This window comes from Dendrobates tinctorius, unplaced genomic scaffold, assembly GCF_039654945.1.
Source record: "Dendrobates tinctorius isolate UK_male_01 unplaced genomic scaffold, ASM3965494v1 ptg000030l, whole genome shotgun sequence".
NCBI classification, from domain to species: domain Eukaryota; kingdom Metazoa; phylum Chordata; class Amphibia; order Anura; family Dendrobatidae; genus Dendrobates; species Dendrobates tinctorius.
In genome coordinates, this window is record NW_027361698.1 from 26777281 (window position 1) to 26804213 (window position 26933).

General features: G+C 47.1%; 1 protein-coding gene across 1 annotated transcript in view; it reads right to left on the bottom strand.

Annotated features, from left to right (window-relative positions):
- Positions 1–1080: 1080 nt before the first annotated feature.
- OSTC (oligosaccharyltransferase complex non-catalytic subunit) overlaps positions 1081–26933 on the bottom strand; it is a 32694-nt gene continuing 6841 nt past the window's right edge. The window contains exons 3-5 of the mRNA XM_073571979.1: positions 22108–22201; positions 9006–9203; positions 1081–6030 (exon numbers count right to left, since the gene is read on the bottom strand). Of these exons, the coding sequence (XP_073428080.1) occupies positions 6012–6030; positions 9006–9203; positions 22108–22201 (311 nt within the window). The 3' untranslated portion in view covers positions 1081–6011. The remainder of the gene's footprint in view (positions 6031–9005; positions 9204–22107; positions 22202–26933) is intronic.

Genomic DNA, 26933 nt, shown 5'->3' on the forward strand with positions numbered 1-26933 from the left:
TTGTGCGAGGAACAGGAGCACTGCCAGAGCCCTGCAAAATGACCTCCAGCAGGCCACAAATGTGCATGTGTCTGCACAGTTAGAAACCGACTCCATGAGGATGGTCTGAATGCCCGACATCAACAGATGGGGGTTGTGCTCACAGCCCAACACCGTGAAGGACGATTGGCGTTTGCCAGAGAACACAGTGTTTGGCAGATTTGACATTGACACCCTGTGCTCTTCACAGATGAGAGCAGGTTCACACTGAGCACTTTTGATAGGCATGACAGTCTGGAGACACCGCGGAGAATGTTCTCCTGCCTGCAACATCCTGCAGCATGACTGGTTTGGCAGTGGGTCAGTAATAGTGTGAGGAGGCATTTCTTTGAAGTGCACCACAGCCCTCCATGTGCTAGCCAGAGGTACCCTGGCTGCATTAGGCACCATGATGAGATCCTCAGACCCATTTTGAAACCACATGCAGGTGCACTGGGCTCTGGGTTCCTTTTGATGCATGACAATGCTAAACCTCATGTAGCTGAAGTGTCAGCAGTTCCTGCATGATGAAGGCATTGATGCTATAGACTGGCCTGCCCTTTCCCCAGACCTGTATACAATTAAGCACATCTGGGACATCATGTCTCGCTCCATCCACCGTCACGTTGCACCACAGACTGTAAAGGAGTTTGCGGATGCTTTAGTCCAGGTCTCGTAAAAGATCCCTCAGGAGACTTCCGTCACCTCATCAGGAGCATGCCCAGGCATTGTAGGGAGGTCATACAGGCACGTGGAGGCCACACACAATACTGGGCATCATTTTGACTTGTTTTAAGGACATTTCATTCCAGATGGGGTCCTCACACTCTCAACATTCCAATTTAATTTTGTGTGGGACTCCAAATCCAGGCCTCCATTGGTTAATAAATTTGATTTCCATTGATGATTTTTGTGTTATTTTGTTGTCAGCACATTCAACTTTGTACAGAACAATGTATTCAATGAGAATATTTCATTTATTCAGATCTAGGATGTGTTATTTGAGTGTTCCCTTTATTTTTTTGAGCAGTGTATATACAGGTGCATCTCACAAATTTAGGATATCATCAAAAAGTTCATTTATTTCAGTTCTTGAATACAAAAAGTGAAACTCATTATATAGATTCATTGCAAACAGAGGGATCGATTTCAAGTTGTTTTTTTTCTGTTAATGTTGATGATTATGGCTTACAGCCAATGAAAACCCAAAAGTCATTATCTAAGTAAATTAGAATACTTTATAACACTAGCTTGAAAAAATGATTTTAAAATCCTACATGTTGGCCTACTGAAATTTATGTTCAGTAAATGCACTCAATACTTGGTCAGTGCCCCTTTTGTATCAATTACTGCATCAATGCGGTGTGGCATGGAGGCAATCAGCCTGTCACACTACTGAGGTGTTATGGAAGCCCAGGTTGCTTTGATAGCTGCGTTCAGCTTGTCTGCATTGTTGGGTCTGGCGTCTCTCATCTTCCTCTTTACAATACTCCATAGATTCTCTATGGGGTTAAGGTTAGGCGAGTTTGCTGGACAATCAAGCACAGTGATACTGTTGTTTTTAAACCAGGTATTTGTACTTTTGGCAGTGTGGACAGGTGCCAAGTCCTGCTGTAGAATGAAACTTCCAACTGCGAAACCTCGTTGGCAGAGGGAAGCATGAGTTGGCTACAGGACTGTCAAGAGCAAGAGGACATGGTCTTGCCAGTGCTGCCACCTTATTTTCATCCTCATCAGATAAGGAGTTTAATTTGAGAAGTATTTGGACAACATTGAGCAGGCAAAGCGTTGCTACAGGGAAAAAGATTCCACTGCCATAGAAAACAGATTGCCCATATTCCAGCAAAAGTTTTCACTTGGTCCCAATGAAGTAGAAGAGTGCAACCATTCATCAAAACTGACTGTGCATGAGGCAATTCCTTTACACCCTGAAATTGTTAGGGATGTTGCCCATGTGGTTACAGCTTTGCCATCAACCTAAGTTAGTTAGTGTAGAGAGGTTGTTCTCTAATCTTAAAATAATTAGATCAGATTTGAGGTGATCTATGAAGGAGGACCTGATGGAGGAGCTGCTATTTCTCACAACAAATTCATGTTATTCAGTACGTTTTTGTTGAAAACTTTTTTTCCCCCACTTACTGCATAGTCACAGTTTATAAAAGTATTTTGTGTTCTAAAGTTGTATCCCAATAAATATATTTTATGCTCTAAATAGTTTGATTATTGAATTATAATGGTGATTAAAAGCCTGATGTTTAACTGATACATTACTGTAGTTAAATGGTAACATCAGCCATGTATGAGGGAGTCGGAGTCGTGAGTCGGAGTCAGAGAAATTGAGGAGTTGGAGGTTTGGATTACCACCTCCACAGCCTTGTTCACTGTCAAAAAGCTTTTTCTACTATCTAATCTGTATCTTATTTTTCTTAATTTTCCTTTTTAAGTCCAAAAATAATGTTAAAATATGCCTGACCTATGATCCCCCCCACGATTTACTGTTGGAAAACATTGTGTAGTAGCCCATTCCCATTATTAAAAGGATCCTCCAATATTAACCTAATGTATATAGACAGCATAGCTCTATTCTTCTGTGCCAGAGGTCAGGAAAGGAGAAAAATTTGCCCAGCAGGTGACCTGTGAAAGAACATAATGAGCAAAGCTGTAGGATGTAAAAATGAGGAATTTCAGGGCAAACTAATTAGCTGTACCATGCTCTCTTAGCCATGTCATTACCAATAATGGGAAGAAAATTAAATTTTTTACTTTTTCAGCACTTTTCGGAAACTCGTTAAGGTCTGCATAACGCTTGAATATTCCATGACTTGTGCAGTCTGTTGGGGAGCCCTGCTTGTAACTCTTGAGAAGCCTGTACAAGCAGTAATAACAAGCTGTAATAAAACATATAACATTTTATAGATTCTCCAGTTCAAAAGAATAGATTAAAAAAAGTTTCGTGCCACATGGACTTCTTTACCTCCACTGACGTTCCAACCCTGCGGCTTTATTGTCCCTTCCAGTAGCGTAGCTACCGGGGGGGGGGCAGTGGCCCCGGCGCTCTGAGGGGGTCCACTGGAGCTACACTACACTACACCACTATCATGCAGTAGAGCAGGGAGAATCGATCTCCCTACTCTGCTGCCCGGCCGCTATGGGCCCCTGAGAAGGCGATGGGGGCCCCCGATGCCAGCAGTGGGCCCCCCACCTCAGCCAGCAATGTCGTCCTGGGCTATTCTGTGAGCACAGGACCTGTGATGAGGTCACAGGAGGAGCGGAGTCAGGGGTCACATGATCAGGGGCTTCAGTACTCTGCTGTGCTGGTTGTCATGGTGCTGGCTGGATAAGGTGCAGTTTCTGTGTGGGGTCAGGATGGGTTCTGTGTGGGGTCAGGATGGGTTTACAGGGTGGATGTAGCAGAGCTGTGTGTGTATGAGGTGTACAGAGAGGAGCCGTGTGTGTAGGTGTACGGAGCAGAGATATGCATGTATGAGGTGTACGGAGGAGCGGAGCCGTGTGTGTACGGGGTGTAGGGAGCGGAGCAGTGTGTGTACGAGGTGTACGGAGCGGAGCCGTGTGTGTACGGGGTGTACGGAGCGGAGCCGTGTGTGTACGGGGTGTACGGAGCAGAGCCGTGTGTGTACGGAGCAGAGAGGTGTGTACGGGGTGTACGGAGCAGAGCCGTGTGTACGGGGTGTACCGAGCAGAGCTGCATGTGTACAGCGTGTACGGAGCAGAGCAGCGTGTGTACAGCGTGTACGGAGTAGAGCTGCGTGTGTACAAGGTGTACAGAACAGAGCCGTGGGTGTATAGGGAGTGCGGAGCGGAGCCGTGGGTGTATAAGGGGTATCAGGTGCAGTAATAGGGACACATGCAGCAACAGCGGCGGCTCAGTATTGGGGTATCAGGTGCAGTAATAGGGACACATACGGCAGCAGCGGCTCAGCATTGAGGTATCAGGTGCAGTAATAGGGACACATACGGCAGCAGAGGCTCAGCATTGGGGTATCAGGTGCAGTAATAGGGTCACATACGGCAGCCGCGGCTCAGCATTGGGGTATCAGGTGCAGTAATAGGGACACATGCGGCAACAGCGGCGGCTCAGTATTGGGGAATCAGGTGCAGTAATAGGGACACATACGGCAGCAGCGGCTCAGCATTGAGGTATCAGGTGCAGTAATAGGGACACATACGGCAGCAGAGGCTCAGCATTGGGGTATCAGGTGCAGTAATAGGGTCACATACGGCAGCCGCGGCTCAGCATTGGGGTATCAGGTGCAGTAATAGGGACACATACGGCAGCAGCGGCTCAGCATTGGGGTATCAGGTACGGTAATAGGGACACATACGGCAGCAGCGGCTCAGTATTGGGGTATAAGCAGGATGAGGGGTTTGTGCAGATTGGGGATAGATGGTGATGGAGCTGGAATATGAGACGTGAAACATGTTGTTGTATTCTCTGTAGCCGAGTCCTGGCTGGAGGAGTTGTCATGTCGGTTTGGGCCAGATGGAAAAGACGTGAAAAGTGAACGATTCCATCAGAAAGATCATCAGCTGTAAGTCACCAACTATAACTGTGCAGTAATCACTTATATGTTCTGTAGGACTGGTATTTACCACTGACCATATGGTGGTAATATCAATATTGGTGTTTATATAGGGATTATTTTCAGTAACAGCGCAGTCATCTCCTACATCCACTATTAGGGGGCGTCACCGAGTTGTAATCAAAGTTACCTAGTTAGGGGCCCACTCAGAAGTTTCGCCCCCCCCCCCCCCCCCCCAAACCCTAGCTACGCCTCTGGTCCCTTCCTTATGCTCCAATGATCAGGAGGTCACAAAGTGACATCACCTTGACCGATAGACATACAGATTCTTCTGTGCAAAGCTGTTATTCACTCCTGGCACATGTGCAGAACAAGTAATTTGCTTCCAACACATCAACCCTATAAAATCTAGTGACGTCCAAACCCCAAAACAGCAGCAGTGGAAAGAGCACAGTGGTCGAAGTGTCTCCCCTACAACAGCTTTTTCTACTGCACATGACCAAAAAATAGAGCAGGAGTTGCGCAACACTGGTAGACCGGAAACGGTTCTTCAGGAAGTGAGCAAACAGTTGAGGGAAGGTAATAAAAAAAATACAGTCACAAAATCCCTTTAAGCATTTGTTTTTCTACTGGACAACCCCTATATTTCAAGATCTCGACACAAACTCCAATTTGTGCTTACAATGGGGCTACAATATTTGCACGAAAAGAAAAAAATAATCATTTATTATGGGAGAATGGAACTGGAAATGCAGGACCAGCCGATCTGGTAGCAGGCACTTGTCATACTGCATAATAAATGGCTAATGCAATAATGACCGTGGAGCCGTAAGAGGCTGCATGGGTGGGCAAGAGATGGGTAAGAGATGGCTGGTGAGAAAAACTATACATGAAGATTCAAAAAGTATTCAATATAATCTTGCATTTCCTAAAATAACAGAAGAATATACTCTAACATGAATCAGGATGCAGTAAGGCCATGTTCACATTGCATTGTGGTTTTCTATGTAGAACGAAAGCCATTAAACAGTGCCTGAAGACAGATACCATCCGTTCCCAACAGACCGTACTTGCCTTATAATGGGATTCTTTCTGGGAAATATGAGGAAATGTGTAACGGAAGCTCTGAAAGGAGTCTCCAACAAATGTGAACAGAGTCTAAGCTAGAACAAACTGCATGTTCTGGACATATATAATATTATAGTCTCATAAGTAACAATATCCAAAGCTTTTAAACAAAAAAAAACAGTTTAATTCTGAACCAAAGACAAGAAAGATGTGAAAACCCATATAGAAAAATATTTTGTTATTGGCGAACAATGTCCTTGAGGAAAACCCTTCAGCTGTTCATGTATATCCAATTTCTATGTAGTTTTACAGCGTGGAGACTCTTTTCCTTCCATTATTACCGCTTTAAAAACTGCAAATCGAAAGTGCCGACATCACAGGAGTTTAGCCCATGAGGTATCCGCTGCAAGTAAAAAGAAAGCGTGTATCAACGTTTATTGCCAACAATAAATCACACTGTAATGATAACAAATGCCAACTTTACAGAAATCCAATGTATACAGCCATAGTGACTCGTGTAGACTACGGACTGTGGCATGTAAGGGGTTAATGGAGCAACTGCAGAATGTGTGCTAGAAGCACTGATTGAGGGAGACAAGGGATCACCACTGTGGTGAAGATGTACTGCCTCTTCACATACTGACGGAAAATTGCACATTCCAGGAGAAAGTGAAGGGCAGTACAATGATGGGGTTACCAAAAGTTTATTTTAATAGTAGCTAAAACAAAAAAATAAATTGGTATCACCATAACAGCTCTGACCTGCAGAATAAAGTTCACAAGCAACATTAACCACACAGTGGACAAAATAAACAAGTCACATTAAGGGTATGTGCACACGCTGTGGATTCCGCTGCGTTTCCGCAGCGGTTTTGGCCTCTGCGGACCCGCAGCAGTTTTAGCTGCGGTGTACAGTACCATTCAAATGAATGGTAAAAAAAAAAAACCGCTGTGTAGACGTTGCGGAAAAATCTGCGCGGATTTGCTGCGGTTTTGAAACCGCAGAAAGAATCGACATGTCAATTCTTTCTGCGGAATCCGCAGCGGGTTCCTTTCTCCACCATTGTGGAGATGGTGAATCCACAGGACCAAACCGCAGGCAAAACCGCAGGTCTTTTGACCTGCAGTTTATCTGCGGTTTTTGCAAAATCCGTGCGGATTAATCCGCAGCGGATTCCGCAGCGTCTGCACACAGCCTAAGGGTAAGTTCACACTAATGCGCTTTTTCAGCTTTTATTTCTGCATCAAAACCTAATCTCTTGGCAGGAAAGAAGCTGCAGAAAAAAAGGCAGGTTTTCCTTGTTTTTTCTGGCTGCGGTTTGGTCATGCTAGATTTGTCTCTTGTGCATGTTGATAAAGTTTAGTATTAAACTGGTAAGAACAAATATATTAAACTGATAAGAACAGATAAAGTTTAGTATTGAAAAAAAAAGTTATATTCCAAAGAATGAGGTTTTGGCACAAAAAAAATATTGCAAAAATGATACCTGTGTTTTTTCGCCACCCATTCAAGTCAATGGGTGAAAAACGCTGAAAGAATTGACATGCTCTATTGTCTAAAAAAACATGCAAGAGTAGTACAACCCTGCATAGACTGCCATTGTGACGCAGTTAAAAGGACCCTGTTTTTTTATGTTTCAACTAAGACCTGCACCTGCCTGTGCTACATTTCATAAAGTGGTATAAAACCTCCTGACTACCTCTGTATACCCCACAAAAACCTTTTGAAACCCTCCTGCGTACTATGTATATTCTGCTGGTTTGTTAAGCATCCTGGCTGAGCATTCTATCCCTCCTCCCAGCTTCTGATCGACGAGGATGACACCTAGTGAGCCATCCATCCTCATAGCCGGGTGAAATCTCATGCCTGGGCTAACATCGTTGGCTTGCGCCTGCGCAGTTTGCCCTGCCTTACTGTGGGCAGAACCTAAAATATAAGGGAACGTGCACTCTTATGCTTTATGCTCTGGCAACAGTAGGGCAGAGCGAAGTGCGCAGACGCGAGCCGACAATGTCTCTGCACAGGTGCAGAATTACGACCAGCTAAGTGGATGACAAAGGAGGCGCCATCCACTTCAATTAGAGCAAGAAGACGGCGATCAGAAGCTGGCAGGAGGAAAAGACACCTAATGGACCTAACCGGCAGGATTTACATAGAGCTTCAAAAAGTTTTTGGGGGGTATGCAGGAGGGAGTAAGCGGATTATATACCGCTTTATGCAATGCAGCACAGGTGCTGATTAACGTGCTAATCTTAGTTCAGATATGAAATCTGATGACAGGTTCCCTTTAAGTGACTACTACAGTTGTGGCCAAAAGTTTCAGACTGACATAAATTTCACAAAGTTTGTTGCTTGAGTGTTATGATATTTTAATAAAATATTTATATGGTTACTGAAGTACAATTCTAAGCATTTCATAGGTTTTTAAACTTTTATTGACATAACACATCAAGTTCATGTAAAGACTCAATATTTACAGAGTGGACCCTTATTTTTTTAAGACTTCTGCAATTCCTCCTGGCAGGCTAGATATCGGCTTCTCGGCCAAACCCTAGCGACAACCTATTCTTGTCTTGTCAGTGTTTGGAGTTTATCACTATTTTTGAGTTTTTGTTTGTCCACCCGCATTCTGAGGATGGATCACAAGTTCTCAGTGGGATTGAGATTTCCTATCCATGGACGTAACATTTCAATGTTTTGCTCATCGAGTCACTTAGTTTCCATTTGTGAAATGGTGCTCCATCTCAGTGGAAAAATGCATTGTTCCTTATCAAATTGTTCCTGGACCGTTGGGAGAAGTTGCTCGTAGAGGATTTTTAGATTCTTTTTCATTCAGATCAGTGTTCTTAGGAGCATGTGGTCATGTACAATCCTTGTTTCAGTATGATGGAACTCCATGTCAGAACGCAAAGATAATAATGTGAATTGGTGAACAAAGATTTTGCATCAACGAACAGAAAACCCTCCAGATCTTCATCCCATTGAGAACCAGTGATCAGTCCTCAAAATGCAGGGGACAAAATCACAAAAATTGTGATAAATTCCAAATCACTGAATGGGTGACCATCATTCAGGTTGGGGCCCAGACATCTAGCATGCCAGGGGGAATTGCAGAAGTCTTGTAAATGAAGGGTCAACACTGTAAATACTCAGTCTTTACATAACCTTCATGTATGTCAATAACAGTTTAAAAACTTCTGAAATGAAACATCTGACAATGAAGCAGCAAACTTTCTGAAAACCAAAATTTGTGTCAGTCTCAAAACTCGTGGCCACGACTGTAGCTGCAGCACATGTACAGGCGACGTACTGATTTTTGAATAGTATAACCCTTTAAATGCCAATTAATTTTTAATTAAAAAATGACTGCTACTTACGGCAATTTCATCCTCATGAAGACTCTGGCCATGAAAAAGCTCAGGAGAACACAGACAAACCCAATAAAAAGCAGAAGGAATCTGTTCAGCTTGGGAATATTCGGTGCATTGGACCTATCAAGGATTATAAAGCCTAAACCTCCCATTGTAAAAAGGAAGCTCGAAGCCAGGCCTTCCATTATATATTGGCCATTTACCCTGTAGGGGGAAAAAAATGTTACACATTATTTTTACTCTTATGAAATAACTTGTTTGACTTATGAAGAGATATATTTTTATTCAGCTGTGTTGGATGTTTTTGAAAACGCAAAAAAAAAAAGTAACAACGTATATGAATTCTCTGCACCGGATGGAAAAGTCTTCACATTAGCTACATACTATAGTCACCACACTTACACAGCACATGCACAGATATTTACAGTAGTCACAGCTACAGTGCTCTGCATAAATGAGTACACCCCCTTTGAAAAGTAAAATTTTTAATCATTCTCTCAATGGAAAAAAAAGAGCAAAATCCAAAATTTTTAAAAATAGAAAATTTTTAACTCATAACATTTAAGGTTAATAATATAACTTTCATTACAAAATATTCAAAATTACTGAAATTATTTGAGGCAAAAATGAATACACTTCACATCAAAAACTACTACATCTAGTATATTGTATAACCTCAAGTCTTCTAGACATGGAAAGAACGTGTTTGTCACATATTGCAACATTATCTTTTTACATTCTTAAACAAACTATTTTAAAGGGAAATTGTGACCATAGAAAAAACGTTATTAACCTGCAGATATGGAGTTGATCTGCAAGTTAATTGCGTTAACCTGCCCAGCGCCCGCACAGAGCCGAATACAGTGAGGAGAAAATTAATTATTTGTTCCCCCCAAGCAGGCTTCTGCTTTAGCTAAGGCGGCAGTGCCAGCGCCGATTCAGTCACCGCTCTGAGTATACAGAGCGGCAGCTGTAACCGTCCGACGGCCCTGACTCATAGTCGACCCAAATGCAGAGTGTGTCAGTCAGGACTGGCGGCGCGGTTACAGTGGCAGAGAGCACAGGTTGACAGTCTGACATTATACTACTAAAACCAGACTACCACTGGAAGAAGGAAGTGCCGCATCCCTCCGGCAGCACCTTTTCCAGCAGTTAGAACAGATTGGTAGCCAGGTATTAGTAGTATAATGTAGTATACGGATGGCACTCACCGGTTAAAATCTTCTTTATTCCAATACTTTAAAACATCGGCATAGGGAGGATGGGAGCGGGAGTGGAAATGACAGTCGTTTCGCGCTGCAGTAGCGCTTCTACTGATCTCACCTATGCCGATGTTTTAAAGTATTGGAATAAAGAAGATTTTAACCGGTGAGTGCCATCAGTTTTCTTTTTTGGTGTAGCCACTGTGACTAATTGCTTTGGAGTGGCACCCCAGTTTATGGAGCACTTCTCATAGTACGCATATTTGCAGTACCAGCTTACACAGCTATTTGTGCAATGAATGAGCTTCCCGGCTGTGCGGATTAACACTGTGTTGGAGTATAATGTCAGACTGTCAACCTGTGCTCACTGCTCGTCAACTACTGTCACCGCTCCCCTCTGAACACTAAGCAGTGATAGGGGGAAAATGTATCCCAAAGTACAGCTCTGATCAAAAAAAAAAAAAAATTAAAAATAGAATTAGACTTACCGGTAATTCGGTTTCTAGGAACCTTCCACGACAGTCACCTTGAAGGATGTCTTCCCGCCATAATGGGGGACAGGAAACACAGAGAGGTTAAATAACCCTCCCCTTCCTGCTACCTCCAGTGTTTTTTCTGGACATACTAGCATGAAGAGTTACCGCCAATAGAGCAGGAATCGTCCAGTAAAGATATTAGATAGGGAGGGAAATGCGTGCTGTCGTGGAAGGTTCCTAGAAACCGAATTACCGGTAAGTCTAATTCTATTTTCTCCAGTCACCTTCCACGACAGTCACCTTGGAGTTATACCAACAATAATTTTTAGGGAGGGACCACGGCTTGCAGAACGCGTCTGCCAACTGTTAGATCCCTATTAAAATTCAGTCTGTAGTGTCTGGTAAAGGTGTGTACAGAGGACCAGGTGGCAGCTCTGCATATCTGCTCCGATGACGCGTTCCCTCTTGCTGCCCATGATGTAGCGACTGATCGAGTGGAGTGGGTCTTCAGCATCTTGGGAGGAGATCTTTTGATGAATATGCCAGGGATATGGACTGCTTGATCCAACTTGCTATTGTGTTTTTTGCTGCCTTCTTTCCCTTATTCCGTCCTGAATATTGAATAAACAGGTTCTGGTCGATTCTCCAATCCTTGGTTAGTTCAAGTTAATGGAGAACCACCCTGCAGACATCCAGGGTGTGGAACTTTTCTTCCTTTGTATTAGAAGGATTTGGGCAAAATGAGGGCAACACAATATCCTGACCTCTATGGAAGTCTGACACCACTTTGGGCATAAAGAAGGGGTCTAGGCGCAGTACTATACTGTCCGAGTTGAGCAGGAGGTATGGTTCTTGTACCGATAGGGCCTGTACTTCCCCTACTCGTCTAGCAGTGGTGATTGCTACGAGAAAGACTGTTTTGGAAGGGGTCAGGGACCTTAGGTAGACACCAGAGAATTCTTCCATATTTTGCCGTATATTGCATTTGTTACTGGATTTCTACTTTTTTGAAGGGTCCGGATTACCTCATCCGATAGCCCTTTGGCCTTCAGAATGTTGGCCTCAATAACCAAGCTGCTAGATTCAATTTGTTCGGGTTTAGGTGCAGTAAGGGACCCTGGAAAAGGAGGGTTTTTTTGGGGTAGAAGCAAGGGACCTTCCAGGGCCATGTCCAACAGGGCGCTGTACCAGCTTCGCCCTGGCCACATTGGAGCCACCAGGATTGTCGTGACCCTGTCTGATCGGATTTTCTGCACCGTCCTTGCTAGCATAGGGATCGGTGGAAAGGCATAGGCCAGTCTGTAGACCCATGGATGGGCGAACACATCCGTCCCCTGGGCTCCGTACGTGGGACCGAGGGAGAAACAGGTTGCTGTTTTTGCGTTTTGAGCATTCGCAAATAGGTCGACTTCTGGATCTCGAGGTCAGAGACTGGAAGACCTCCTGATTCAGACACCACTCTCCCAGATGGACGTCCTTCCTGCTTAGCAGGTCCGCCTGGATGTTTTCCAACCCTTTCAGGTGTACCGCAGAGATGGATAATAGGTGCTTTTCTGCCCAGAGGAAAGACAGTGGCAACAGGAATTTCAGACTGCCATACTTCGTACCCCCCTGGTGTCTGAGATATGCTACTGTGGTTACGTTGTCGGAATAGATCCGAACGTGATGGTTCTGGGTAAGGGATGAAGCGGCTTTTAGTGCTTCTTCCACTGCCTTCAGTTCCCTTAGATTCGAGGATCTGGTTCTTATGTTCTGGGACCATCGTCCCTGGAAGTAAGACTCCTCCACCACGGCTCCCCAACCTCTCAGACTTGTATCGGTACAAAGTATTTTCAGGGGGAGCTGGTCCCAGTTTATTCCCCGTCTCAAGTTCCGGTAATTCAGCCACCACAAGAGGGCCGATTTTACGTGTCCTGGAAGTGGAATCCTTTTTGACAGATTGTTTTGATACTTCCTTGCATTTACCAGGACGTATAACTGGAGGATTCGCTTATGTGCCTGTGCCCAGGATACCGCCTGAATACACAATGTCAGGGACCCCAGGATAGACATGGCGTCCCTCAGAGTGAGTGCCCTTTGTTCTCTGAACCGGATAACTCTCTGACGAAGGTCTGATTGACGATCCTCGGGAAGAAAGGACATCTTCTCTTCCAAATCTAAGAGGATCCCCAGGAATTTTTTCCCTGGGGAGGGATGAAGGTCCGACTTCTGGAGATTCAGGATCCAACCTAGGGATTCGAGGATCTGCAGGGTCTTTGATACGTCCTGGTTCAGCCGGGATACCAATGGAGCGACAATGAGCAGATCGTCTAGTATGGGACAATGCATATTCCCTGAAGACTGATAGAAATGACTGCTTCCCTCATAATTTTCGTAAATACTCTTGGTGCCAGGGATACGCCAAATGGGAGGGCGTTGAACTGGAGATGGCTGATCCCCTGGTTGTGAGAGACCGCGAACCTCAGGAACTTCCTGTGATCCAGATGAATTGGGACATGGTAATAAGCGTCCCTTAGGTCTATCGTAGCCATCAGCCAGCCCTGCCCAATAAGAGGGATTGACGATTTTACTGAATCCATCTTGAACCTCCGGTTTCTGATGAAGCGATTCAGGGGTTTCAGGTTTATGATAAGCCTGTGATTTCCGGAGGGCTTTTTCACCAGGAATAGGCGGGAGTAATGTCCCCTGCCTATTTCCTGTTGAGGTACGTATGAGATTACTCCTTCCCGTAATAGATCTTCTATCTGAAGAAGTAGAATCTTTTGGAGACTTGGGGACTGTGCAGGGGTGACTCTTAAACAGTGGGGGGGGGGGTGTTCGAACTCCAGTTTCAGCCCAAATTGTATAGTATGCAGGATCCACTGGTTCGAGGTCGTGGCCTGCCATTGGGCGAAAAACTGAGTAAGTCGACCCCCTCCGCTCCGGGGAGTCACTGTTTGTCCAGGGGTTGCTGTTGCTGAGGGACAAGGATGGTCTTCCCTCTACCCCCCCTTTGGGTAGCTCCATCGCCCCGTCTTGCCTTTCCCTCTGAACTCCTTCTGGGAGGACTGCTCTCGTAGGGGACGAAAAAAATTGTCTCTTGGCGACTCTCTGCTCGGGTAACGATTTCTTTTTGTAGGAAGCCTTCTCGAAGATGTCATCCAAGACTGGCCCAAACACGTGGTGCCCCTGGAAGAGAATGGCACAGAGTTTTGTCTTAGAGGTGATATCACCTCCCCATGACTTCAGCCAAAGGGCCCTTCCAGCCGAATTTGAAAGGACTAAGGACCTTGCTGCTACCCGCACCGTCTCTCCCAAAGCATCGGCTAAAAGCCTGTTGCTTTTTGGAGGAGGGGAAGGGAATCTAAGATTTCCCGAGAGGTGCTCCTCTAACATACGAAGCCAGAAGAACAACGATCTGGCGACGCAAGTAGAGGCTACATTTGCTTTGAGCAACTCGTAGATGCTTCCCAGGATTTTTTAAGGTAACTTTCTATTTTGCGATCCATTGGATCCTTCAACTGGGAAGAGTCCTGGAAATGAAGGGATGTCTTTCTAGTCACTTTGGAGACCTGAACATCTATTTTAGGGATTTCCCAAATAGAGTTGTCACCCTCAAGGGGAAAGCGGTTTTTTAGTTCTGAGGGTACACCAAGTGCTTTCTCAGGGGAGGACCACTCCAGAACTATCAGATTTTGGATGTTTTCGTGAACTGGAAAACCCTTCCTACCTCTGGGTTTCAGCCCCCCAAACATCTCATCTTGGACTGAGAGCTTCACCTCCTCCTCCTCAACCCCCATGGTATTTCTCACCATGGAGACCAACTCCTCCATATCCTCAGAGGAGAAATAGTATTTTTTTGCGTCGCGTTTGGAGGTGGATACGGAGCCCTCATTTTCCCAAATGTCCTCTGACCTCGAGGTACGGACTTCTCCCGAATCTGAATCGGCTTCTGTAGGTGCCCTTTTCCTCTTTTTTGGGGGAGGGCCCTGGGTCACCGGGGTCTGGGCCACCATGGAGGTCTGAACCTCCTGCTTAATGAGAGTTTTTATGCTGTCAAACAGGGAGGGCTGTTCGGTGCGCAGAATGTTTTGCGTACAAGGTTGGCATAGCTTCTTTTTATAATCAGAAGGAAACCTGGCACCACAGATACCACACTTGCGGGAATTTCTTGGGGCAGAGGCCTTGTCTTCCTGCAAGGAGAGAGAGGAGGCTTGCTCAGACCTGTGCCAACAAAGCTTGACAGTTAAGGGACCGGCCCTGCTACTCACAGTAGGAGGGGGAACGCTGGGCTCCGCAGATGCAGCTGTCGAGGGTTTGTCACGGTACAGACACACTGCACTTACCTGGAGTCTGTGGCCCCATTATATGGGTGTTGCAGTGTCGGTCATTTCGTGCCTCTCCATCCTCCTGGTCCGTGGGGAGGAACCTGTCGCCCGACCCCTGCTGCTATTGCGTCCCCCGGGTGCCCGGCGCGCGATCCCCATCCAGGGAAACACCGCAGGACGCGAACCGGAAGTGCGCACTGACGTCACTTCCGGTTGGGAGCCTGGCCCCTCCGACGCACGCGGATCCGATACAGCAGCGTTGGAGGAAGCTGAGGAGCTAGCAGGAGGACCCCGGCCGCACTATACCACCCCGCTTTACCCCGGAGGGCGTGGGAGGGGCGGACAAGTCCCGAGTAACACCGTGAGGTGGAGAAGGGAGTAGCGACATGGAGGAGAGGCAAACCCCCCGACCTCGGCTGCCCAGCGCTGTATTTAAGAGCTCCGCTCGCACGGCAGCCCCTCTGTAACCTCTTCATGCCCCACTGGGGGACAGGAAAAACACTGGAGGTAGCAGGAAGGGGAGGATTATTTAACCTCTGTTTCCTGTCCCCCATTAGGGCGGGGAGACATCCTCCAAGGTGACTGTCGTGGAAGGTGCCTGGATAAATGGCACCTGGCTCCAACCACTGCTGTGAACCGGATAGCCCAGGGGGCCTGCCCAGTTCACAGATGAGGCAGCCACATTGTAGGTAATGCAGTCAGAATCCTACCGAAATCTCCTGCGGTCTGAGGCTGCTGTATTTGCTGTAAGGCCCCACATTCAAATGTTCAGTTTTTTACCTCCGTATTTGTAAGCCAAAACCAGGAGTGGGTGATAAATACAGAAGTGGTGATGGGTTTCTATTATATTTTCCTCTGATTGTTCCATTCCTGGTTTTGGCTTACAAATACTGAGAAAAAAACAGGATTTTTGGGTTGCTTACCGTAAAATCTGTTTCTCGGAGCCTTCATTGGGGGACACAGAGACCTTGGGTGTATGCTGCTGCCACTAGGAGGCTGACACTATGCACAAAAAAAGATAGCTCCTCCTCCGCAGTGTACACCCCACCGACCGGCAGAGAATTCCTCAGTTAGTGAGAAAGCAGTAGAAGTAACAGAATAGGTTGACAACATAAACAACTCAACTGTAACCATTCAACCAAAGTAAGAACAGGAGCTGTAAAACATGGGAGGGTGCTGTGTCCCCCAATGAAGGCTCCGAGAAACAGATTTTACGGTAAGCAACCCAAAAATCCTGTTTTCTCGTTCGCCTTATTGGGGGACACAGAGACCTTGGGACGTCCCAAAGCAGTCCCTGGGGTGGGAAACAAACTTCCATCAGGCCAGCGGACTCACCACCGCGGCCTGCAGAATCCGTCTACCTAGGCTGGCGTCCGCCGAAGCGTAGGTGTGGACTCTGTAGAATTTCACAAACGTGTGAACCGTTGACCATGTTGCAGCTTTGCAAAGCTGCAGTGCGGAAGCTCTGTGGCGCACCGCCCAGGAGGCACCCACTGCTCGAGTAGAGTGGGCCCTGATACCCGGAGGGGCTCCGCGACGCTTAACACGGTAGGCTTCCAGGATAGCCGATCTGATCCAGCGAGCAATGGTGGCTATTGACGCCGGGTGACCTTTCCGCGCTCCATTAGGGATAATGAAAAGAGACTCTGTCTTTCACAAGGAAGTCGTCCTAGACAGATAGACTCTTACCGCCCTAACCAGGTCCAGCTTGTTCAAGGACCGCTCTCGGGGATGAGTTGGATTCGGACAAAAGGACGGGAGCACCATATCCTCGTTGAGGTGAAACGAGGACACCACCTTCGGAAGGAACGAGGGCGGAGGCCGCAGAACTACCTTATCCTGGTGGAGAACCAGAAAGAGAGAGCGGCACGAAAGAGCTGCCAATTCCGACACGAGCCGGACGGAGGTGATGGCCACCAGAAAGGCTACCTTCCAAGAAAGGAGAGAAAGGGAAATATCCCTGAGGGGTTCAAAGGGCGGACCTTGCAGAACCTCAAGAACCAGATTAAGATCCCATGGATCCACGGGCGCCCGGTACGGCGGGACCGTGTGAGCCACGCCCTGAAGAAAGGTCTTAACCTGAGGACGGGAAGCCAACGTTTTCTGAAACAGAATGGACAGCGCCGAAACTTGACCCTTCAGGGAACTGAGGGCAAGCCCCGCATCCAATCCTGCCTGAAGAAACGCTAGGACTGAAGGGAGCGAAAAGGACATGGGCGCGACGTCATTGGTCTCACACCAAGTGAAATAGGCCTTCCAAGTACGGTAGTAAATCTTGGAAGATGATGGCTTTCTGGCTCGGATCATGGTCTGAATTACGTGGTCGGAAAATCCTGCTCGTTTCAGAACCTCGGTCTCAACAGCCACGCCGTTAAATTGAGCGGCCGAGAATTGGGGTGGCAAATCGGACCCTGAGACAGCAGATCTGTTCTGTCTGGAAGCTTCCAGGGGGCGTCCGCGAGAAGGTTGACAATGTCCGCGAACCAAGACCTTCTGGGCCAATTCGGGGCGATGAGAATGACCGGAAGTCCTTCTGCCTTGATCTTCTTCAACAGCTTGGGAAGAAGAGGCAGAGGAGGGAACAGGTAGGGAAGTTCGAACTGGGACCAAGGAAAGGCCAGGGCGTCGGCGCCCACTGCCAGAGGGTCCCGACACCTCGACACGAATTGTGGGACTTTCCTGTTGAGGCGAGACGCCATGAGGTCTACATCCGGGGTTCCCCACCGAAGGCAGAGCAGATGAAACACTTCCGGATGTAGGGACCATTCTCCCGCTGCGAGACCCTCGCGGCTGAGAAAATCGGCGGCCCAGTTGTCTACGCCGGGAATGTGAACCGCGGAAATTGTCGGGACGGAAATCTCCGCCCAACGAAGACTCTTGGACACCTCCGCCAAGGCTGAAACACTCCGTGTTCCCCCTTGGCGGTTGACATATGCCACCGCTGTGGTGTTGTCTGTCTGAATCCGTACCGGCAGTCCCTTGAGGAGCCTTTCCCAGTGGACCAGAGCAAGATGGATCGCTCGAATCTCCAGAACGTTGATCGGTAGCGCTGATTCCCGATCCGACCATCGACCCTGAACAGTGTGGTTGCGGAACACAGCACCCCAACCGAGGAGACTGGCATCTGTGGTTACTATCTGACAGTGAATGGGAAGGAAGGATCGACCCGATAGAATGAGAGGTGACGACAACCACCAGTTGAGAGACCGCTTGATCCGGTAAGAAAGATGGACAGGGCGATCCAGGGACCGAGGCGACCTGTTCCATTTCGACAGAATGGCCTGCTGGAGAGGCCTGGCGTGAAATTGGGCAAAGGGAACTGCCTCTATCGCCGCGACCATCTTTCCCAGGACCCTCATGGCTGTACGGAGGGATGGGAATCGCGAGGTCTGCCGCGATCGTACTTCCTGCTGCAGAGAGAGAATCTTTTCTTGTGGGAGAAAGACCCTTGACCGACGAGTGTCGAACAGAAGACCTAGAAAGACCAGGCGTTGGGTAGGAACCAGACAGGACTTTTTCCTGTTGACGATCCACCCGAAATTGGAAAGAGTGTCCAGGACGATTGACAAACTTTGGTGAGCCTGTTGGAATGAGGGAGCCTTGATCAGAATATCGTCTAGGTACGGGAAAAGAACGAGGCCTCTGACTCTCAACAAAGCCATCAACGCAGCCATGATCTTCGTGAAGACTCTGGGAGCGGTGGCAAGACCGAAGGGCAGTGCGACAAACTGGTAGTGGTGCTGTCGAATCGCAAAGCGCAGGAACTTCTGATGTCCGGAGAAAATTGGAACATGTAAATAGGCATCTTGGATGTCTATTGAGCACATGAATTCCTGCTCCTCCATGGAGGCGATGACCAAGCGAAGCGACTCCATGCGGAAGAGGCGAAGGCGGACCCTCTTGTTGAGCAGCTTGAGATCCAAGATGGGTCGAACTGCGCCGTCTTTTTTCGGCACTACAAACAGGTTCGAGTAGAACCCCGTGAAGCGCTCCGATTCGGGAACGGGCACAATCACCCCGGAACTGAGGAGAGCGGCGATAGCTGTAGAGAACCCCGGGATCAAGGCTGGATCCTTTGGAGGCCGGGATTCGAAGAAACGATCCCGTGGGAGAGAGACGAACTCTATCTTGTATCCTGAGGATACGACCTCCCTGACCCAGGCGTCCTCCACGGCGGCCAGCCAAACGTCCCTGAAGGAAAGAAGTCGACCTCCCAATTGGAAAGGCCCTTCGCGTGCCCGATGATAGTCATGCTGAAGTAGACCGTCCAGATCTAGATCTGGACGGTCTGCCCTGGGAGGAGTGGGGTCGCCAGGAAGGAGTGGGTCTGAAGGAAACTTTCCTTCTCTCCTGGCGAGCCTGCGGTCTCTGTTGGCTGGAGGAGTTGTCCGCCGTATTGAAACAGCGGAAAGTCCGAAAGGGTCGAACTGACGCCTTAGTGGGGGTCTGCGAGGCTTGGACTGAGGGAGGAGTGAACTCGTGCCTCCGGTGGCGTCCTTAATAATCTGGTCCAATTGGGACCCAAAGAGGCGCACCCCCTGAAAAGGCAGGTTAGTGAGGGACTTTTTAGAAGACAAGTCCGCTTGCCATGCATTTAGCCAAAGTGTACGTCGAATTGCAATAACGTTGCTTGACGCCTGAACTGCACAGGATGCAGCATCCAAGGAAGCGGAGAGAAGATAGTCCCCAGCATGGGAGATCTGATTGGCGAGATTGGCCAAATGCTCCGGTTGCGCCTTATCTAAGATGCCCTGCCGAAGGTCGTCTGCCCACGTGGCTATGGTCTTTGCTGTCCAGGATAAAGCAAAGATTGGACACACCGCCGCTGAAGCCGCTTCAAAGGCAGACTTCGCCAGGGATTCTATAATCCTGTCATTAGAATCCTTTAGGGACGCCACGCCTGAAAGCGGGAGAACCGTGTTATTGGATAGCCTGGACACGGGCGGATCGACCGAGGGAGAGGCCGACCAGTTGTCCGTGAGCTCCTTAGCAAAGGGGTAGAGTATGCCGAGACGTTTTCCTCTTTGAAAGCGTCTGGTCGGATCCTCTCTTTCCTTGGTAAAAATTTTCCCAAACTGGGAATGGAAAGGAAAAACCCTGGAGGGAGTTTCTGCCCGTCTGAACGAAACCTCCTGATCTGAGGATTTCGCAGGGGAGTCAGCAATATCGAAGGTATGATGGATCGCAGCAATGAGGTCCTGCACTGTGACCTTCATGCTTGCATCCTGGTCTGAATCCAGCTCTAAAATCCCCTCAGATGACCTGTCCGAAAGCGCTTCCCCTGACTCGGGAGAGGAGGCCCGAGAGGGAGACTGGTGAGAAGGGCTATGCGGTGAGATGGGACTAGGAGAGGATTTGGAATCTTGCCTGGGTCTTTTGCGACTACCGCTGGCTGATTCAGATGGAACAATTTGGGACCTGCTTGGCCCTGCTGAAGAGTCCAGGGGCAACTTATCAAGAACGGCCACCAGGGACTGAGACACCCTGGTGAGGTCTGCCACTGATTGAGATAGCGAGGAGGCCCAGCCAGGCATGGGGGGCTCACTCTCACCTGGGGCCGCAGATGGCTCCTGGACGGCGTCAGGCTGAATTGGATTGCTACAATCCAGGCAGAGGGGAGTGGACTGGCCTGAGGGAAGTTTGCGATTGCACGAAGAACATGCAAAGTACTTGACTAAAGTGCAGGGGGGGGCGGTAGAGCGGGTACGATCAGACTTAGACATAGTGAAAAGCTGAGGTAATGCCGGAAGGTTGGGGGACAGAGGGCGGAGAAGGGTCAGTCTGCAGTGCAGAGCTACTCACGGTCCGGTGTCCCCAGAAGCGATGCTCTGCGACCTGTCAGTGGATGCAGGTCAGAGCGAAATTCGGCCGACAGACCTCCTGAAAAAACCAGCTGGAGAAGATGCTGTCCAGTGAGGAGCTGGTGCCCGGCTAACAGGCTGAGAAAATGGCGCCGTCCTGAGAAAAAGCGCGCCTTAGGAGAGGAGGGAGGGCGGAGCACCTCGCAGGGTTAAAATTTACCGCCCTCTAGCCAATAGCAGGCTGGGCAGGTGAAGGACAGGCGGTGGGAGGGCCTGGGAAGAGCGGGAGAGAAGCCCGCTTAGAAGAAAGGGGCGGGGGGCGTGGCCGCGACGCAGCGGTAGGCCCGAACTGAAGCCGGGGCCTAAATTAGTTGCGGCGGCCGCCTGTCAGCAGGGGGTCGGCGCGGAGGTCCGAAAAAGTGGGACGCCGCAGTCGCAAGTCGCTCCCAATGGGAAAAAACCCTGTGCTCCCTGTACCCAGAAAGGGGGGAGGGAAGGGGGGGGATGCCCAGCAACATTGAGCTGCCTATAGCCTTGTGGCGACTGCGAGCGACCGCAGCGCCTACCCCTGTGACCATTGAAGAGGTGACCGTCGGGAATGGGCAGCAGGTAAATAAATATGAAGCCGGGGCCTAATACTCACCTATCCACGATCCGTTACCTGTCTGAAGAAGTCTTGCGTCTCATCCAACCGACAGGCTCTGGTAGGCGAGTGGGAGGGAGACTGGCGACAAGGACCCCTGGAGTCGCTGGCACGTCTTGGTGTCGGCGTCCGTCTGGCTGGTCCTGCCGCGGAGAACTGCAAGGATACGGGGTGGCAGTACACGCCGTACTTGCAGACTCCATGTGGGAGTACAGATGCGACTTTTCACTCTGTATCCCTCCGTAGAACCTGAAAAGGAACGACGCACGACGAGGTAGATATGGGTCTAATAAAAGACCCGTGTCCACCTCCTACTGACACTAAGCTAAAATGAGTAATTCTCTGCCGGTCGGTGGGGTGTACACTGCGGAGGAGGAGCTATCTTTTTTTGTGCATAGTGTCAGCCTCCTAGTGGCAGCAGCATACACCCAAGGTCTCTGTGTCCCCCAATAAGGCGAACGAGAAATGTTGATTCTGAAAGTAAGGTATTCTGATAAATCTGTTGGGGTGTACTCATTTATGGGACGCACTGTATGTACTATAAGCATTAACTGTGAATATTATGCTTCCTTTGAGCGCTCATTTTGCGCTCACCTACAAAGCCTAGGTTACCTCCTTCTGGGGTAATATGAAGCTTGTCATGACACAATCCCATATAGCCTGAATTTAGATGTCTCACCTGTAGGCCAAAAAAGCCACTGGTCGCTGGTGACCATGCTCATCCGTCATTGAGCCGACGCTGGGTGGTTCCACAATTACATCATAAATTATCCCTAGATGAGAAAAAAAGGTTCTGTTAATGATCAAAACCTTCCAATATTACACTTAGGCTGAGTTCACATGTGGCGTTTTTTTCGCGCTTCCGCGGCGGTTTTAACCACGCGATTTTGCCGTGAAAACGCGAATAATAAGTATCCCATGCATTCCTATGGGATTCCGCAATGCTGTGCTAATGCTGCGGTTTTTACCGCGGCGGAATTGCTTTCCGGTAAAAACCGCAGCATGCTCATTAATTTCGCGGAATCGCGGCGATCCTGCACCAATAGGAATGCATTGCTCTGCTTACTTTCTGCATGTGGCTGTGCACACCATGTGAGAAGTAAGCAGAACATTTGCGGATGGTACCCACGGCCCGGAGGAGAGGAGACTGTCCTCCGGGCTTTGGGTACCATATCCCTGTAAAAAATAGAATTTAACATAAAAAATAATGTTATTCTCACCTTCCGACGTCCCGCACAGCCTTCCCACCTCTCTCCACGCTCCCGGTCCCAGTAATCCTTTGCGAGTGATGACGTCCATTCTCGCGGTCATCGCGAATGACCACGAGACGTCGCGATCCCGCGAGAACGGACGTCATCGCGGTAATTCACGCAAAGGACTACTGGGACCGGGAGCGTGGAGAGAGGCGGGAAGGCAGCGCGGGACGTCGGAAGGTGAGAATAACAATTTTTTTTATTATTTTTTACATGCTATCTTTTACTATTGAGGCCGCATAGGCGGCCTCAATAGTAAAAAGCTGGTCACACTCGTCAAACACTATGTTTGACGAGTGTGACCAACCTGTCAATCAGTTCTTCAAGCGATGATCCAGATCGCTTGGAAAACGCTAGCAATTCTGCAAGCTAATTCCGCTTGCAAAATGCTAGTTTTTCCGCGGGAAAATCGCGGGAATTTAAAATGCAATTTTCCCGCGGAATGGAATTCCGGAATTCTCGCTGTAATTTCCCGGAGAGTTCCAGTACGTGTGAACTTAGCCTTACTAAGCAAAATAAAAGCACATTTACAACTGTGACTCTAGCTAAAGGGTTTTCCAAGCATAAAATACGGTATGTTGCTCCCTAGGCCAGTCAGTGTGAATAGAGTATTTCTCAACCACTTCTTTAACTGCAGCAGCGATGGAACAACTACAGTACACATGGTCGCTGCAGTCAATCACTGGGCTTAGCGTTCTTCTGCCAACTAACAACAGCCAATCATGTGTGCTGTAATCATTACATCAACACCGCAGCCTGTCAAAGACTGTCTGCAGCAGAAGAGAATTCCCCATGCTGGAGAAGCAGTGTGTGAGTAGCATTCACAGAGTAATTTGTAACTTTGGTAAGCCTGAATAGCTGTTAAACAAAATATATATATATATATATATATATATATATATATATAATATTAATAGTGATCGGGGGTCTTCGGTTTGTTGGCATGACAACCAAAGGTCTCAAGGAGACCTCTAAGGTTGTTGATGCCGGATTTCTATGAGTGCCACCCTGTGGTCGGCGCTGATAGCAATGCAATAAATCTGCTACATAGAGGCGATCTGAGCATCGCCTCTATGTAGCAGAGGCAATCGAGTTGTGGCAGCTTCTACGCTATTGAAGCATGCCAAAAAGTTAAAAAAAAAAAAAAAAGTTTTTAAAAATATGAAAAAATAAAACATTCAAATCACCCCCATTCAAAATAAAATAAAAAAACAGACATACACATTAGGCATTACTGCGTTCAGAATCGCCCGATCAATAAAAAAAGATTAACCTGAATGCTAAACGGCGCAGTGAGAAAAAAAATGTAAACAGAATTACGTTTTTTTGGTCGCCGGAACATTGCATTAAAATGCAATAATGGGCGACCAAAAGATCATATCTGCACATACATGGTATCAATAAAAACGTCAGCTCGGCATGCAAAAAATAAGCCCTCACCCGACCCAAGATCACGAAAAATGGAGACACTACAGGTCTCGGAAAATGGCACAATTTTTTTTTTTTTTTTTAGCAAACTTTGGAATTTTTTTACCACTTAGATACAAAAGAACCTAGACATGTTTGGTGTCTATGAACTCGTAATAACCTGGAGAATCATAATAGCAGGTCAGTTTTAGTAATTCGTGAACCTAGCAAAAAAAGCCAAACAAAAAACCAGTGTGGGTTTGCTCTTTTTTTGCAATTTCACCGCACTTGGAATTTTTTTCCCGTTTTGTGTTACACAACATGGTAAAACCAATGGTGTCGTTCAAAAGTACAACTTGTTCCGCAAAAAATAAGCCCTCACATGGCCATATTGACAGAAAAATAAAGTTATGGCTCTGGGAAGAAGGGGAGCGAAAAACGTAACCACAAAACCAAAAAAGTTCTGGGGTCAATTAGAGAGGTAGCACAGAAACCAAAGGTAACCATAAGGGAGCTGAAGAATTCCCAAGCAAAGACTAGAGTATCTGTCCATACGACCACAATAAGTCGTACATTGCATAGAGGTGGCCTTTATGGAAGAGTGGGCTGAAAAAAGCCTTTACTTACACACAAAAATTGTAAAGCTCATTTCGAATTTTCCAAAAGACATGTGGGGGCTTCCGAAATGTATGAGGAAGGTGATGTGGTCAGATGATTACAAAATTTAACTTTTTGGCTACCAAGGTAAACACTGTCAGACACCAAATCAACACAGCTCATCACCCCAAAAACACCATCCACACAGTGAAACATGGCAGTAGCAGCATCATGCTGTGGGGATGTTTTTCGGCAGAAGGGCTAGGGAAATAAAAGGATATTCTTGAGAAAAACCTGTTTCAGTCTGTCAGTGATTTGAGACCAGGCGGTAAGTTCACCTTCCAACAAGGCAATAACCCAAAGCATACCGCTAAAGCAACATTCGAGTGGTCTAAGGGGTAAACATGTAAATGTTTTGGAGCGGCCCAGTCAAAGCCCAGACCTTAATCCGATAGAGCATCTGTCGTCAGACTTGAAGATTACTGTTCACTAGATGAAACCCTCTAACTTGAAGGAGCTGGAGCAGTTTTGCCTAGGAGGAATGGGCAAAAAATCCAATGGGAAGATGTGGGAAACTCAGAGACCTATTCAAAGCGACTTGCAGCTGTAATTGCTGCCAAAGGAGGCTCAACAAAGTACTGACTTTAGGGGAGTGAGTAGTTATGCACACTGAAGTTTTAAGTTATTTTGTCCTATTTGTTGTTTGCATCATAATAAAGAGAAAAATAAAGGTTCACAGTTGTAGGCATGTTTTTTTACACGAACTGATGCAAACCTTCAAACAAAAACAGTGAAATTCCAAGTTGTGACGTAGCAAAACAATAAAAATGGAAAGGGGGGGGTGGTGAATACTTTCTCAAGCCACTGTATCTGCTGCCATAGAGGTAAACTGCAGCTAAATAGCCTTTAAATCACATGTAGTTGTGTTACTGAAGCAGCGGCTACAGGGAGAAAATGAAGGTTTATTCTCCCTGCACCTGCTCGTTTCTAGTCATCAGGGTTGTGCAGAGAGGTATTACAGCCACTGCTAACTATACAGTGAGAGCAGCTGTAATCAGGGCTGTGGAGTCGGTAAGCCAAACCTGCGACTCCGACTCCTCAATTTCCCTTCCACCGACTCCACGATTCCGACTCCAACATATATTGCTTATATTTAAGTGAAACATTTATGGTAGTACAATGTGAACATCAGACATTTAATCATTTTTATGATACAATAAAAGACATTTAGATAGAACATAAAATATATTTATTGGAATACAGCTTTAGAACACAAAACTGTAATAAATTGTAAATATGTAATACACTACGTAATATCGATTACACACATATATATATATATATATATATATATATAACACTATGTAATAAACTATGTAAGTGGCAAAAAATAGTTTTCAACAAAAACATACTAAATAACATTTGTGCAGTCTATGAATTTGTTCTAAGAAATAGAATTGCCTCCATCAGATCCTCCGGCATAGATGACCTCAAATCTGACCTAATCATTTTAAGGCCAGAGAACAACCTCTCTACACTAACTTGGGTTGGAGGCAAAGCCGTAACCACATGGGCAACATCTCTAACAATTTCCAAGTATAAAAGGAATTGCCTCATGCACAGTCAGTTTTGATGAACGGTTGAATTTTTCTTTGAGAGCAAGTGAAACATTTTGCTGAAACATGGTCAATCTGTTTTCTATAGGAGACGGAGTGAAATCTTTTTCCTTGCCGCAACGCTTTGCCTGCTCCATATCATCCAAATACCTGTCAAAGTCAAACTCCTCATCTGATGAGGATGAAGATATGGCAGCAGTAGCACTGTCAGGACACAAGTCCTCTGGCGCCTGGCAGTCCTCCTGTAGGCCACTCATCCTAACTGCTACCTCAGTCAGAGCTTCTTTTCCTTTAGTAAGCTGTTGATCATCAAGCAATATACGATGACTTGGGTCCCCATAAACAGCTGCCAGAAAAATTTTATTTTCCAATAGCTGTGTCTCTCTCCATTTCATTGAAGCAGAAATGCCATCTGCGATTAAATCTCCTCTTTGGGACAGGCAAAATAGCAAGTTCTTCCACTCCCTTATGAAAATGCCAGGAGTTAAATCCTCAGCTTGTAATTTTTTAGTCACGGTAAATAGGTGATTATGCAATTCCTTCAATTCAGCCACCTGTGTCCATTGACCTTCATTTAGGGTTACCTGAGGGTTCGCCATATCTATAAGAAACGGTTTTAGCCAGGATCAAAA